The sequence below is a fragment of the Macaca fascicularis genome, chromosome 16 (genome assembly GCF_037993035.2).
Source record: "Macaca fascicularis isolate 582-1 chromosome 16, T2T-MFA8v1.1".
Taxonomy (NCBI): domain Eukaryota; kingdom Metazoa; phylum Chordata; class Mammalia; order Primates; family Cercopithecidae; genus Macaca; species Macaca fascicularis.
The window spans coordinates 58,829,101-58,841,369 of NC_088390.1; the positions used below are offsets into that span (position 1 = coordinate 58,829,101).

The following is a 12,269-nucleotide window of genomic DNA, read 5'->3' on the forward strand; positions in this document are numbered from 1 at the left end:
TTTTATATCACTTCCGCTATTTTAATAGTGCCACTTGCTTTTAACAGTAGTTTACATCCAGTCACTGAAACCGACACCTAACAACATAGGTAAGTGGGATTAGTGCATATTCTTGAAAAGAAAAAGCTGCACTGCTTTCCAAGTTATATCATTCAGACTTTTCATTAAGTTAGGTTGGCTAAAACTTTCCCAAGAGTCCCGAGGCTGGTGAAGTTTTACAATGATTTACTATACAAGCAATAGTACCTCTCTTAGGCTCCAAGGAAAACTGCAGGGGCATCAAACAAGGTTTGAAGGCAGCATGGGGTAGGGATGGGGTTGCAGGTGCCTGAAGGGACCACACACAACATTTCTTTCCCATATTGGAAACCAATTTAATTCCAAAACCAGCAGAAAAGCATCCCGAGTTTCTGGACTCTTGATGTACTACTGATCATCCGCCTCTACCTCCTGTTCCCTCCAGCACAGCCTCACTTCTTACCCCCTTAGCCAAACTTGGTAGAAAAACTGCTGGCACCCTGCTGTCCCCTCCCTCCTTCCCTACTTACTCATTTCCCGGCAGCATTAGGACGTCTACCCTGGCACTGTGCTCATGCTGCACCTGCCCAGGTCGCCAGCGACCTCCTTGCTGCTCAATCCAGCAGCCCCTCCGATGAGTGCCTCCTCCTCGAAATTCCCATGGATATTCTCCCACCTCTCCTGCCACCTCTTCCCCTTGTGGGCTCCTCTTCCTTTGCCACCCCTTTTTTTTTTTTTTTTTTTTTGAGATGGAGTCTGGCTCTGTCGCCCAGGCTGGAGTGCAGTGGCTGGATGGATCTCTGCTCACTGCAAGCTCCGCCTCCCGGGTTCACGCCATTCTCCTGCCTCAGCCTCCCGAGTAGCTGGGACTACAGGCGCCCACCACCTCGCCTGGCTAGTTTTTTTGTATGTTTTTAGTAGAGACGGGGTTTCACCGTGTTAGCCAGGATGGTCTCGATCGCCTGACCTCGTGATCCGCCCGTCTCGGCCTCCCAAAGTGCTGGGATTACAGGCTTGAGCCACCGCGCCCGGCCTTGCCACCCCTTAAATACTGATGTTCCCCAACATCTGTCCTTTCTCCTCACCCAGCACCCTTTCCCTGGGTGACCATGCCTATTCGCATGGCTTTACGTACCTTCCACAGGCTGGCAACTCATAGGCCTGTGTCTGGTCCAGATCTCTGCTCCACGTGTTAGACCTGTACATCCAGCCCTCTGTGCGTCTTCCACTAGAGCTGGCCACAGACACTTGGAACATTGAGCTGTCAGTTTTGCCCATTCTTTCTCCAGCTTTCTTACCCTCAGCCACCACAGGCCTTCTTCCAGATCCTTGAAAAACTTTCATCTCTGCAGCTGTCTTTCCTTGCTTACAACTCTTTCTGTTCTCTTCACTAGCTAAGACCTCACCCTTCAGGTCTCTGGCTGTTTGACTTTCCCAGCATAATTTAAGAGCCATTATGTAACAGGCATGCCATTTCCTCAGAGTGGCCTTTCTGGACCCCTGAGACGAGGTTAACTCCTTTGGGAACACTCACTACCCATTAACTAATCGTGAGCCCAATGTATGCGAGGGCTCCCCAGGGTGGGCTATGTCTGTTTGCACCACTGAACTGTAGACACCAAGCCCGGCACATGGCTCACGGCCACCTTCAGTGCCTGTGGGCTGTATGAATACCCTGGGTTAAAGCAGCCTCTCTTCTGGTATCTCCAATCAGGACAAAACCTGAGTATCCCCCTCACTGCCAACCAATCATCAAGTCCTCATGACTCCACTTCATAGACAAACCTCCCTGTAGTGTACCCAGGCTCCCCATCCTCATCACCATGATCCACCTGAGATATTGCCCACGGCCTCCAAAACTGCTTCCTGGCCTCTGGCCTCCCCCTTAGCCAGCCTCCACAGTTTGGTCAGAAGGCTCTTTTTAAAGTGCAAATCCCATCCAGCTACTCTCCTAATTAACCCCCTCAATTGTTCCCTGATGCTCTTGTGATAAACTTATAAAGGCCAGAACAAGCTGTCCCTCCCTGGTCCACCCCCCTGACCTCTTGCCCTTCCACCTCTCCCAACACACACTTCAGCTTTTCATTTCTGGAATTAAAACATGCCACCCTGTCTCACTTGGAGCCTGAAGCACACTCTCTCCCATTTGCCTGGTCAGCTCCTGTCCTTCAGAGCTCATTTATACTCTTACTCAGGGAAAGCCTCTCCTGACCTCCTCCCACCTCAAGTCTGGGGCAGGTGACCCTGCTGCCTGCCAGTGCATACTCCAGGCACACTTCCACACTGTCCCACCAACAGAGCTGGGAGTGTGTCCCTGTCTCACAGGTCTTTCTAGGCCTGACTCAGGGAGAGCACGTAACAGGAAGAGAGACCTCTGAGCCCTGGCCACCAGGCTTCAGGCTGTTCGACCGGTCCTTTCACTGAGAATGCTACTCTTGAGACCCAGCAAATGAGAAAGGGCGCCTACAGAAATACCACAACAGTAGGCTTTAGGAAGCTTTTCCTTCTGGAGAGAACTTGGCTCCATCTCCACAACCCAGGCCTTGGGGGTAACGGCTTTTTTTGCCTGTGGGTTCCTGCCATCGTGGCTCTGGCTTTCTTGGCCTTTTGCTATGGTATTTCCCCTGGAGGAATTTCACACTGTGCAAACAGTCTTTCTGTTGGCTATTTTGGTCAGCTCAGCTGGGCCTTAAGCCAACAAAGCAGTTTCTAAGCCCAGGCTTTTCCAGTTGCCTAGCCTGGAAGAATTCAGAGCTGGTGAGGGAAAAGCATGCCCTGGCTGGTTTTAGAGAACAAAGTTGGACCTCAAAGAAAGCTGACAAATGGGGTAAAAGAATTCATTTGGATGAAGAGAGCAGCAACCTTGGTAGTGAAAGACTCCAAATTGTGCTGAATATTTCAATGAGAAGCAAACCTTAGCAATCACAATAGCCATTATGTGGCTCGGTGGGCATGGTGGCTCATGCCTGTCATACCAGCACTTTGGGAGGCCGAGACAGGAGGATCACGAGGTCAGGGGTTCAAGACTAGCCTGGGCCACACAGCAAGATGCCATCTCTACAAAAAATGTTTACAAACTAGCTGAGTATGGTGGTGTGTGCCTGTAGTCCCAGCTCCTTAGGAGGCCAAGGTGAGAGGATTGCTTGAGTCCAGGAAGTCGAGGCTGCAGTGAGCTATGATTGCACCACTGTGCTCTGGCCTGGGTGACAGAGTGAGACCCTGTCTTTAAATAATAATAATAATAATGTTAAATAAACAAATGAATTAAAACCATGATAAAAGAGCCCAATAACAGTAAAACAAATTTCAATGGCTTTCATTAAACGAGAACACCTCTGGGCAGTGGCTTGCTAATGCCACAGGCTGAAGGAAGGAAGAAGGTGAGTAAGGAATGGAGATCTTGTCTCCACATTAACCCTTTACTGAGCTTCTCATCTCCCCCCACCCCCCCCATCTCAGACCCCCAGCCTCAGGCAATGACCCTTAGGTATGTCCACGATTTCACCAAGAAGTTAAAATTTCCCTCATCAGCTAAGATCCATTATGTCTTCCCTTCTCCTCAAGCAAAACTCCTTGCAAGAGTTACCTATATTTCTCTCCTGCTAGCTTTTCTTAAACCTGCTCCAACCAAGCTGCACCCTCCCCAGGCATGCCACCAAAACTGTTCATGCCACCTCAGCCTCCCGAGGAGGTGGGATTACAGGCATGAGCCACTGCGCCCGTCCTCTTCTTCCTTGAAACACTTTCTTTTTTTTTTTTTTTTTTTTTTTTTGAGACGGAGTCTTGCTCTGTCACCCAGGCTGGAGTGCAGTGGCCGGATCTCAGCTCACTGCAAGCTCCGCCTCCCGGGTTCACGCCATTCTCCTGCCTCAGCCTCCCGAGTAGCTGGGACTACAGGCGCCTGCCACCTCGCCCGGCTAAGTTTTTTTTTGTATTTTTAGTAGAGACGGGGTTTCACCGTGTTAGCCAGGATGGTCTCGATCTCCTGACCTCGTGATCTGCCCGTCTCGGCCTCCCAAAGTGCTGGGATTACAGGCTTGAGCCACCGCGCCCGGCCGAAACACTCTTTACTTTGCCTCTAGGACATACTTTGCTAGTCTCTGGCTAACTTCTCCCATATCTCCTTTGCTGGTTCTTCCTCTCCTCTCAAATTCTAAATGATTGGGTTGCCCCAGGACTCTGTCTCAGGACCTTTCTTTTTTTGTTTTTGTTTTTTTTTTTTTTTTTTGAGATGGAGTCTCGCTCTGTCGCCCAGGCTGGAGTGCAGTGGCCGGATCTCAGCTCACTGCAAGCTCCGCCTCCCGGGTTTACGCCATTCTCCTGCCTCAGCCTCCCGAGCAGCTGGGACTACAGGCACCCGCCACCTCGTCCGGCTAGTTTTTTGTATTTTTTAGTAGAGACGGGGTTTCACTGTGTTAGCCAGGATGGTCTCGATCTCCTGACCTCGTGATCCGCCCGTCTCGGCCTCCCAAAGTGCTGGGATTACAGGCTTGAGCCACCGTGCCCGGCCAGGATCTTTCTTCTGTCTACACCTGTTTCCTAGCTGATTTTGTCTAGTCTCGTGGGTTTAGAAACCAGTAAGATACAGATTCTATATAATTTTAACTCTCACATTTCTATCTCGACTTGTATATCCAACTGCCTACTGATATCTCCACTTGGATGTATTAATAGGCATCGTAAATCTAACTAGCCCCAGCTGGGCGCGGTGGCTCACGCCTGTAATCCCAGCACTTTGGGAGGCCGAGGCAGGTGGATCACCTGAGATCAGGAGTTGGAGACCAGCCTGGCCAACATGGCGAAACCTCATCTCTACTAAAAATAAAAAAATTAGCCAGGTGTGGTGGCGAACGCCTGTAATCCCAGCTCCTCGGGAGGCTGACGAAGGAGAATCGCTTGAACCCGGGAGGTAGAGGTTGCAGTGACCCAAGATTGTGCCACTGTACTCCAGACTGCGTGACAGGAGCGAGACTCCATCTCAAAAAACAAAACAAAACAAAAATCTAACTAGCCCCAAACAGTGCTCCCGATATTGTCCTAATCCTGTGACTCCTTCAAAATTCCCCACTGCAGTGAATGAATAGTAACTCCATCTTTCCAGCTACTCAGCCCTAAAACCTTGGGAGTTATCCTTATCTTTTTTCCACACCCTACATCTGACAGCAAAGACTCGTATCTTCAAAATATATGCCCAAGCTGACTGCTTCTACCACCTCCTCTGTCATCACCTAGGTCCAGGTTTCTATCATGTCTCCCATGGATTAACCTCCTAGCTGCGCTTCTGACCTTGACCCCATCAGTCTATTCTCAACACATCTAGAGTAAGACCCATCACACTTAAATGAAACCGTGTTATTTCTCTGCTCAGAAGCCCCCAATACCATCCCATCTCCCACTCAAAGTAAGAGCCAAAATCTCCATCGTGACACAGAAGGCCCCTGGGGGATCTGACCTCTTTCACCTGCCCTGTCACTCTCCCTCTCTCACTGCTTTAGCCATGCTGGCTCCCTGCTGTTCCTGAACATACCAAGTATGACCCCTGCTGAGGGCCTTTGCATTGCTCTTCTCTCTGCTGAGTTCTCACCCTCCTCCCCTCACCCCAGACAGAACAAGGCTCAATCTCCTCCCCACTCCTTCAGGGTTTTATTCAGATGTCACTTTATCATTGAGACCTTCCCTGATCACCCTATGTAAATTGCCACCTCCCCCTTTTTTTCCTTATCCTCGTTTTGCCTCCTTAGCACTTCTCACTGTCTAACAAATATCTATTAGTTATTCATTGTCTCCCACTAAGATGTAAGCTTCCTAAAGGCAGGGACTTCTCTGCGTTACTCACTGATGTATCCCAGTCCCTGGCACATGGTAGGTGCTTAACAATCTATGTTTGTTGAATAAGTGAATGAGTAAATCCTGGAGGCTTTACAGCACGAGAGCCTAAAGGGAGTGTAGGAACCAAAGTAGAAAAGCTGCAGATTTGCATACCCTGGCACTAGGTCAGGATCCACTCCACAGCTGACCCAGACCCTGATGGGTTTTAGCTGATGGAACCCTCAACCCCACCAGTCACCTCACATGTGGGCCAGTGCAGTCCAGTCCTGCTCCTGGCCAAAAACTTCAAAGCGCACAACTCTCATCACCACATACCAGGTACTACTGCATTTCAATGCTTCTCTCAATTGACATGCATTATTAATGCTTCTCTCAATTGACAAGCATTGGCGGAGCCAGGATTGCACCACTGCACTCCAGCCTGGAACTCCATCTCAAAAAAAAAACAAAACAAAAACAAAACAACAACAACAACAACAAACATAGCCGGGCGAGTGGTTCATGCCTGTAATCCCAGCACTTTGGGAGGCTGAGGCGGGCAGATCATGAGGTCAAGAGTTGGAGATCATCCTGGCCAACCCAGTGAAACCCTATCTCTTCTAAAAATACAAAATTAGCTGGGCGTGGTGGCGCATGCCTATAGTCCCAGCTACTTGGGAGGCTGAGACAGGAGAATCGCTTGAACCCGGGAGGCGGAAGTTGCAATGAGCCAAGATCGCGCCATTGCACTTCAGCCTGGCAACGGAGCGAGACTCTGTCTCAAAAAAGAAAGATAATGAAGGCACTCGAATTTGGATACCACCTGTCTGTCTCCACCCTTAATTCTTCTTTCCAAAACGTGACTATGTCATTTGCTAGTTTGCATCCTGACTGGGTCATATCCCATTGTACTGGAAGGGACTCTGGAAATGTATGGGGGTGGGGACAGCATAAACAGAACCTGATCAAAGCAGGCCCAAGAAACAGCATCAAGTTTTTTTGTCAAAGAATACTGGGCCTCAGAATTCTTAGAGAACAGGAGGAAAAAAAAGCAAGATACACTTTTTCCCCTAAAGAATCTCATTATGTGCTTTGGCACATTTATTTGTGAGTAACTCCCCACACTTATCCTGGGCCAGGATCAGCTTTTTGTTTGTTTGTTTGTTTGTTTGTTTGTTTTGAGAGTCTTGCTCTGTCGCCCAGGCTTGGGTACAGTGGTGCACTCTCGGCTCACTGCAATCTCCGCCTCCTGGGTTCAAGTGATTCCCGTGCCTCCGCCTCCGGAATAGCTGGGACTACAGGTGTGTGCCACTACACGTGGCTAATTTTTGTATCTTTAGCAGAGATGGGGTTTTGCCATGTTAGCCAGGCTGGTCTCGAACTCCTGACCTTAAGTGATCTGCCTGCCTCAGCCTCTCAAAGTGCTGGGATTACAGGCATGATTACCAAGCCCAGCCCCAGGCCAGAATCAGCTTCTGAAATGAGTGGTGATTTCATTTCCCCTGAGAAGACAGGGCTGGCTTACCATTTACTTTTTTGGAGGCTGGGAAATGTCTTGGTTTGTTTTCTTCTAGGCTGATCTAAGAAGATTCCTAATTATCAACTGGGAGCAGAAATATTCCACTTCCAATTACATGGCCCTGCTTGCTCACTCTTACTTCCTATTCACACTCTCTTGGAGGCCACTTTGTGATTCTACCAAATCCTGTAGGAGAGGTGACAACCCTAAAGAGAAGGCTCTAGAAAGATGACATTTGGAAATGTGTAAGTTAGTGTCTGCTGGCTCCTCCTGAGCCACTTCTACTCTGTGATTGAGAGGAAAGGCCACCTAACTGCCTAAATCACCACACAGGGACAAACTGGTATCTAAGAGCACTCAGCAGCAAAAACAAGTAAGCTAAGCCTTTGCACTGCAATGTGGCAGGGCTTCTGGCTAGGTATAGCAAGCAATTCTGATGTGGAGACAAACAGCAGCAACGGGAATGAAATGCCAATGAAGGATTCCAACCATTGGGTCTGCAAGCATGCTTGTCCTGTGACACAAACAGCCTAGACATCTCAGCACTGCTTGGAGCTGCTCATTGGGGGAGCCTGAGAAACATCAGCCCTTTCACAACCCCTTGCTCCTGAGCAGAGCTCATCTCCCAAGAGCAAATCAGCCTGCAGCCCAGTTGGATGAGAAGCACAGTGTTCCCCTGTGCCAGTGGCAGCCTCAGAGCATCCTGAAAGAGCGCTTCCTAGACACGCAGTGGAAGCCATGACTTCCCCTAAGCTGCCAGTGCTGCTTCTGAACTCACATGGAGGTTCTTTTTTCAGTGTCCCCAGAGGCAGTAGAAAAATCCGTTTTCCATTTTGGAATCTATCAAGTAGGACAAATCTGCCACCTGGGAGCATCTCCTCAAGGGCAATCTCTACGCCCTTTCCCACATAGCCTGACAATACCCTCGAGTTAGAAATATCCCTTGTTGGCTAGGCACAGTGGCTCATGCCTGTAATCCCAGCACTTTGGGAGGCTGAGGTGGGAGGATTACTTGAGGCCAGGAGTTTGAGACCAGCCTGGCATAGAGAGACTATGCCTCTATTATTTTTAAAAAAGAAACGTCCCATATTTTTACCCTCTTCACTCATCTTTCCACCTTGCTCCAATAGATTGCTGACAGAAAAGTGAGATCTCCTCCACCCCGAGGTCTCCTAAGAGAATGCTGCTAGCCAAAAAAAGATCTGCTGATTATTGAGGAAGAGCATCTTTAAAAAGACACTCAACTACATTTCAGAAAGATAAAGATCTAAGTGTTGGCTCTATGAGGGAAGAAATAAAGAGAAAGAACTTTTTTTCCTCCTACAACAGGTCTAGACAATGTCATACAAGGAGCTACAAGCATATCCAAAACAAAAGCAAGGCAAAAACAAGCAAAAAAGCAACAAATGCATTCCAAAATGATCTCCATTTCTCAGCCCAGAAATGTACTGGATACTGGTTTAGTTCAGCCTGTAGGTGGTGGGAAGAAATTCACAAATCCAAGTCAGTTGCAAAAAGGGAATACTCCAGACATATCACCCAATGAACCTGTAAGAAAGTATGCGAGCTTCTCTGAACAGATTTTACTCCAGGTTTGCAGCCCACAAGGTTTAAGATCGGGTCATGAGGTTAAATCTGGTAAACTCAGAAATGTTCATGCTACTGCATCCCTAAACTTTGTAATTCTCTGCGTACCCTTTAAAGCAGTGTTTCTCTGCATCTTTTATTCCATAGCCATTGTCCACCTGATCCAAAATATCCTAAATTTTTCTATGTTTGGAAGCAGGGTTTCCAATTTTTGTGTATACAGAAAAGGGGTGTGCGTGAAAAAAATAAGTATTAGAAAAAGAACACGTTACGTATATATCACAGAAATGAGTGGGCAAGATTTAGAAGATTGCTGAAACAAAGCCAATACTAAGGTCTACTAGTTGGTTGCAACAAGTTTAAAATGTCTTCAGAAGGGCCCTGGTTGGGCAATACTATACTTGCTGACAGCAAGCTTGGGAACTGACACAGACCTATAGCAAAGGACTGTCCAACTTCTCCAAAAAGCTGGTATTAACCACCAGAAGAAATAAGAAGTTCAAGGCCAAAATATCCAAATGAACCAACCACTCTACTTGCTGAAATGCCATAAAGCTTCTTTACCCCAGACATTTACCCAAATCTTATAATTTCTTTTCTCCTCTCTGACAGGCCTCCACAGGCCCAAACTTTAATAGAATCTGAGAGAAAAAAGTGGCCAGTCCATCTGCTGTCCAGAGTGATGCCAAACTCTTTCTCCTGGAACCAGTTCTACCTGTTGGGCAGTCAGATGAGGGTCCGATTATTAACAAACTCTACTTGGGTCTCCTTGGTAGAGTTTGTGGCTTCGGCAGCCTAGTTCCGGGGGGTTCATAATTATGTCAGACTAGTTTTTTTTCTTGTAGTTGCTTTTAACCAAAGAGGTTAAGCCTCTGTACAACCAAGAGGAAGAACTAGAATTAGAAAACTTACCAATCGTCCCAGCCAATGATAATCCATTTCCAACAAGTATTAACGCCTGTTAGAAGCCACTGGAACACTAACATCATCAGCCCAATTGATAGGTTGTCTGATAGATTCCCCCCCTTCATCGCACACAAGAATTTAAAACAAAACAAGACACTGCAGTTATATTCATTATTGCAGACAATGGGTTTCTTTGTGTTAGTAATTGAAATTACTGCTGTGCTCTGGACTCCATTATTCCCTTTGCAGCCTGTGAGCTGGCCAACACTCTAAACTTTCGAGCCCTAAAAATTGTATCATCCAGAATACCAACTCGGTACAGCCCTCCAGTGTGAAACTGAATGCCTTCTGGGGTACAGCATGAAACTGTTTTAGACAGTGCAGGCCAGTGCACCTTGAAACAGTGTCCTTCTAACTGTAATGAAATCTGTAAACGGGAAACTTGGGCCAATTCATTGTTTAAAGCAGATCTACTGGCTCATACCTTTCTCTAGGAAACAATAAGTGAACAAGAAGTAACCTCAGAGCAAGAAAGAACTTCGGGAGAATGCACTGAGAAAGGCCAGACTGAGTCCCCTTGGATGAAGTTAATTAAGAAACAAACATGACAGGATATTGCAATCAAAACCAAGGAATGCAGTGAGGATAGGTTTCTCAGTTGCCCAGAGAAGACATAGTTCCTTTTGAACTAAAATTAGAAAGCCGCTGGGAAGGAAACCTAAGAAGCATGGGTAAGAGGCTGAAAACCGTAAGTCAGCAATGGGGATGCAGGTGGGTGGAGGAAAAAATCAAGTATCTATTTTATTTCTTCTGTAATTCCTTAAGATTGTTTGCGCCTGAGCTTTGGGACTGCAGTAGTCTTCCCCCACGGGGCGTCAGGTAACAGGCTGGGAGCTCTGGCAAGAAGTTCTCAAACTTCTCACAATTCTGCTAAGAGCTTGCATCTAGCTGGAGGATCAATGATCCAAGTGAAAACATTAAAGGAAGGTTTTTGCCCACTCCCCAGTGAGAGATCATCTGCCCAGAGAGTGCCCTCGTGTCCTGACACCATCGACCGACTGGGATACATCAGTAACCGGGCTGTCGTCGATGCCGAGCAGTGCCCATCTGGTTGGCAGCGTCCGGATCTCAAGCGTTCCCTCGCCCCTCTGTACTTCGGGGAGCCCTGAATCGCTGGTGGGCATCTACAGTTAAGAGTGCAGGAAGGCCTCTCAGACACGGGGCGAACACGAGGGCTGTTGGCTGCCTCCTCGGAGCCGACCCAGGCATAGTCAGCCCAGGCAGGAGAGCGGCGCTGAGGTGGGTCGGCACCCGGCTGAGAGGTGCCAGGCCACCCCGGTGCCCGCTCCTCTCGCCGGCCCCCGGAAGCGCCGCCCTCCCGTCCGGCGGGCTCCGAGGGGGCGGGGAGTCGAACGCCCCCTTCCGGGTGCCTCCGCCCGGCTGGCCAGCCCCGCTCCTCCTCCGGGCGGGAATCCTCCCTCCCCCGCCCCTCCCGAAGCCGGGCCCCGGCGCCAGGCCCGGCCCCAGGGGGGAACCCCCGGCCTCGGCTCCCTCTCCCCGCGGCCTCTGCCCGTCTTCCCGACCCTTGGAGGCCGGGAAGACCCCGCCGGCAGCGGCCGGGACCCACCGCTCATTACGACATCTTCCTCCCTGGCCTCCGCCGCCTCCGCCGCCACCGAGAACCTGACACCGCCCGCCAAGCACCCGCCAATCCCGGAGCCCGCCACCGCCCGAGCGACGGCAGCCTTCACCAATAAGGGCTTGGAACATTGGGGACCGACAGCACTATTAACCAATCAACCAGAGGCGTCTAGAGCGACGTTGATTTGACCAATAGGTCTGTGCAATGTCACTGATGGACGGTAGACCGCACCAACCGAAAACCAATTGAATAATGAATGACATGTTTATCAGCCAATTGGAGGGAGGCAAAGTCCCGCCTACTGGGTGGTTGATGGACAGCGACAGGAAGCTGGGAGGGGAGGGGCTTAGTCGAAGAGTGCTTTTGTATTGGTCGTAGTTGACCTTCCACCCACCTCTAACCCAGAGGATGAGTGATAGATCTGCCCTGAAGCCAATCAGAAGTCCTTAGGGTGAGGCCCACAAATGCCCCAGAAATAGCATATACGTTGCACCCTAAGTCCAGTCTCGCCCAGGTGTGGCAGGAGCTTTTACCTGCTCTTCGGCAGTAGGCGGCTGCCACTCAACCCCATGCCTGGTGAGTGGAAAGCCATCAACCTTTTATTTAGTCCCTCGCTCGTTGTCGCCTCGGGAGGGGCGACTTTGTACAGTGAAGCACTGGGGTCCGGCACCATAGTCAGAGTTGGGGTTGTTTACGCGACACTTCTGAAGGGATTTTCACAATCGGTTAAGCCCCCGTTAATCTTCACATGGTTATTGCGGCGACCCCCGTAGCCCACGGTCCCAAACG

The 12,269-nt window shown here is 49.3% G+C and overlaps 1 protein-coding gene and 1 long non-coding RNA gene across 6 annotated transcripts in view; one reads left to right on the forward strand and one right to left on the reverse strand.

The window, feature by feature from the left end:
- Positions 1–11,523, reverse strand: part of SP2 (Sp2 transcription factor) — a 32,758-nt gene extending 21,235 nt beyond the window's left edge. For 2 of the 4 annotated variants that reach the window (XM_005583523.3, XM_045374921.1), the window contains exon 1: positions 11,466–11,523. In XM_005583523.3, coding sequence (XP_005583580.2) covers positions 11,466–11,472 — 7 coding nt within the window. In that variant the 5' untranslated portion in view covers positions 11,473–11,523. Of the gene's footprint in view, positions 1–1,153; positions 1,415–9,844; positions 11,211–11,465 lie in introns of those variants that run through there. The other 2 variants (XM_045374922.2, XM_065531414.2) reach the window with 2 other exon arrangements.
- The window catches only part of LOC102146606 (uncharacterized), a 52,405-nt gene that overhangs the window by 34,985 nt on the left and 5,151 nt on the right, over positions 1–12,269 (forward strand). The window lies entirely within an intron of this gene.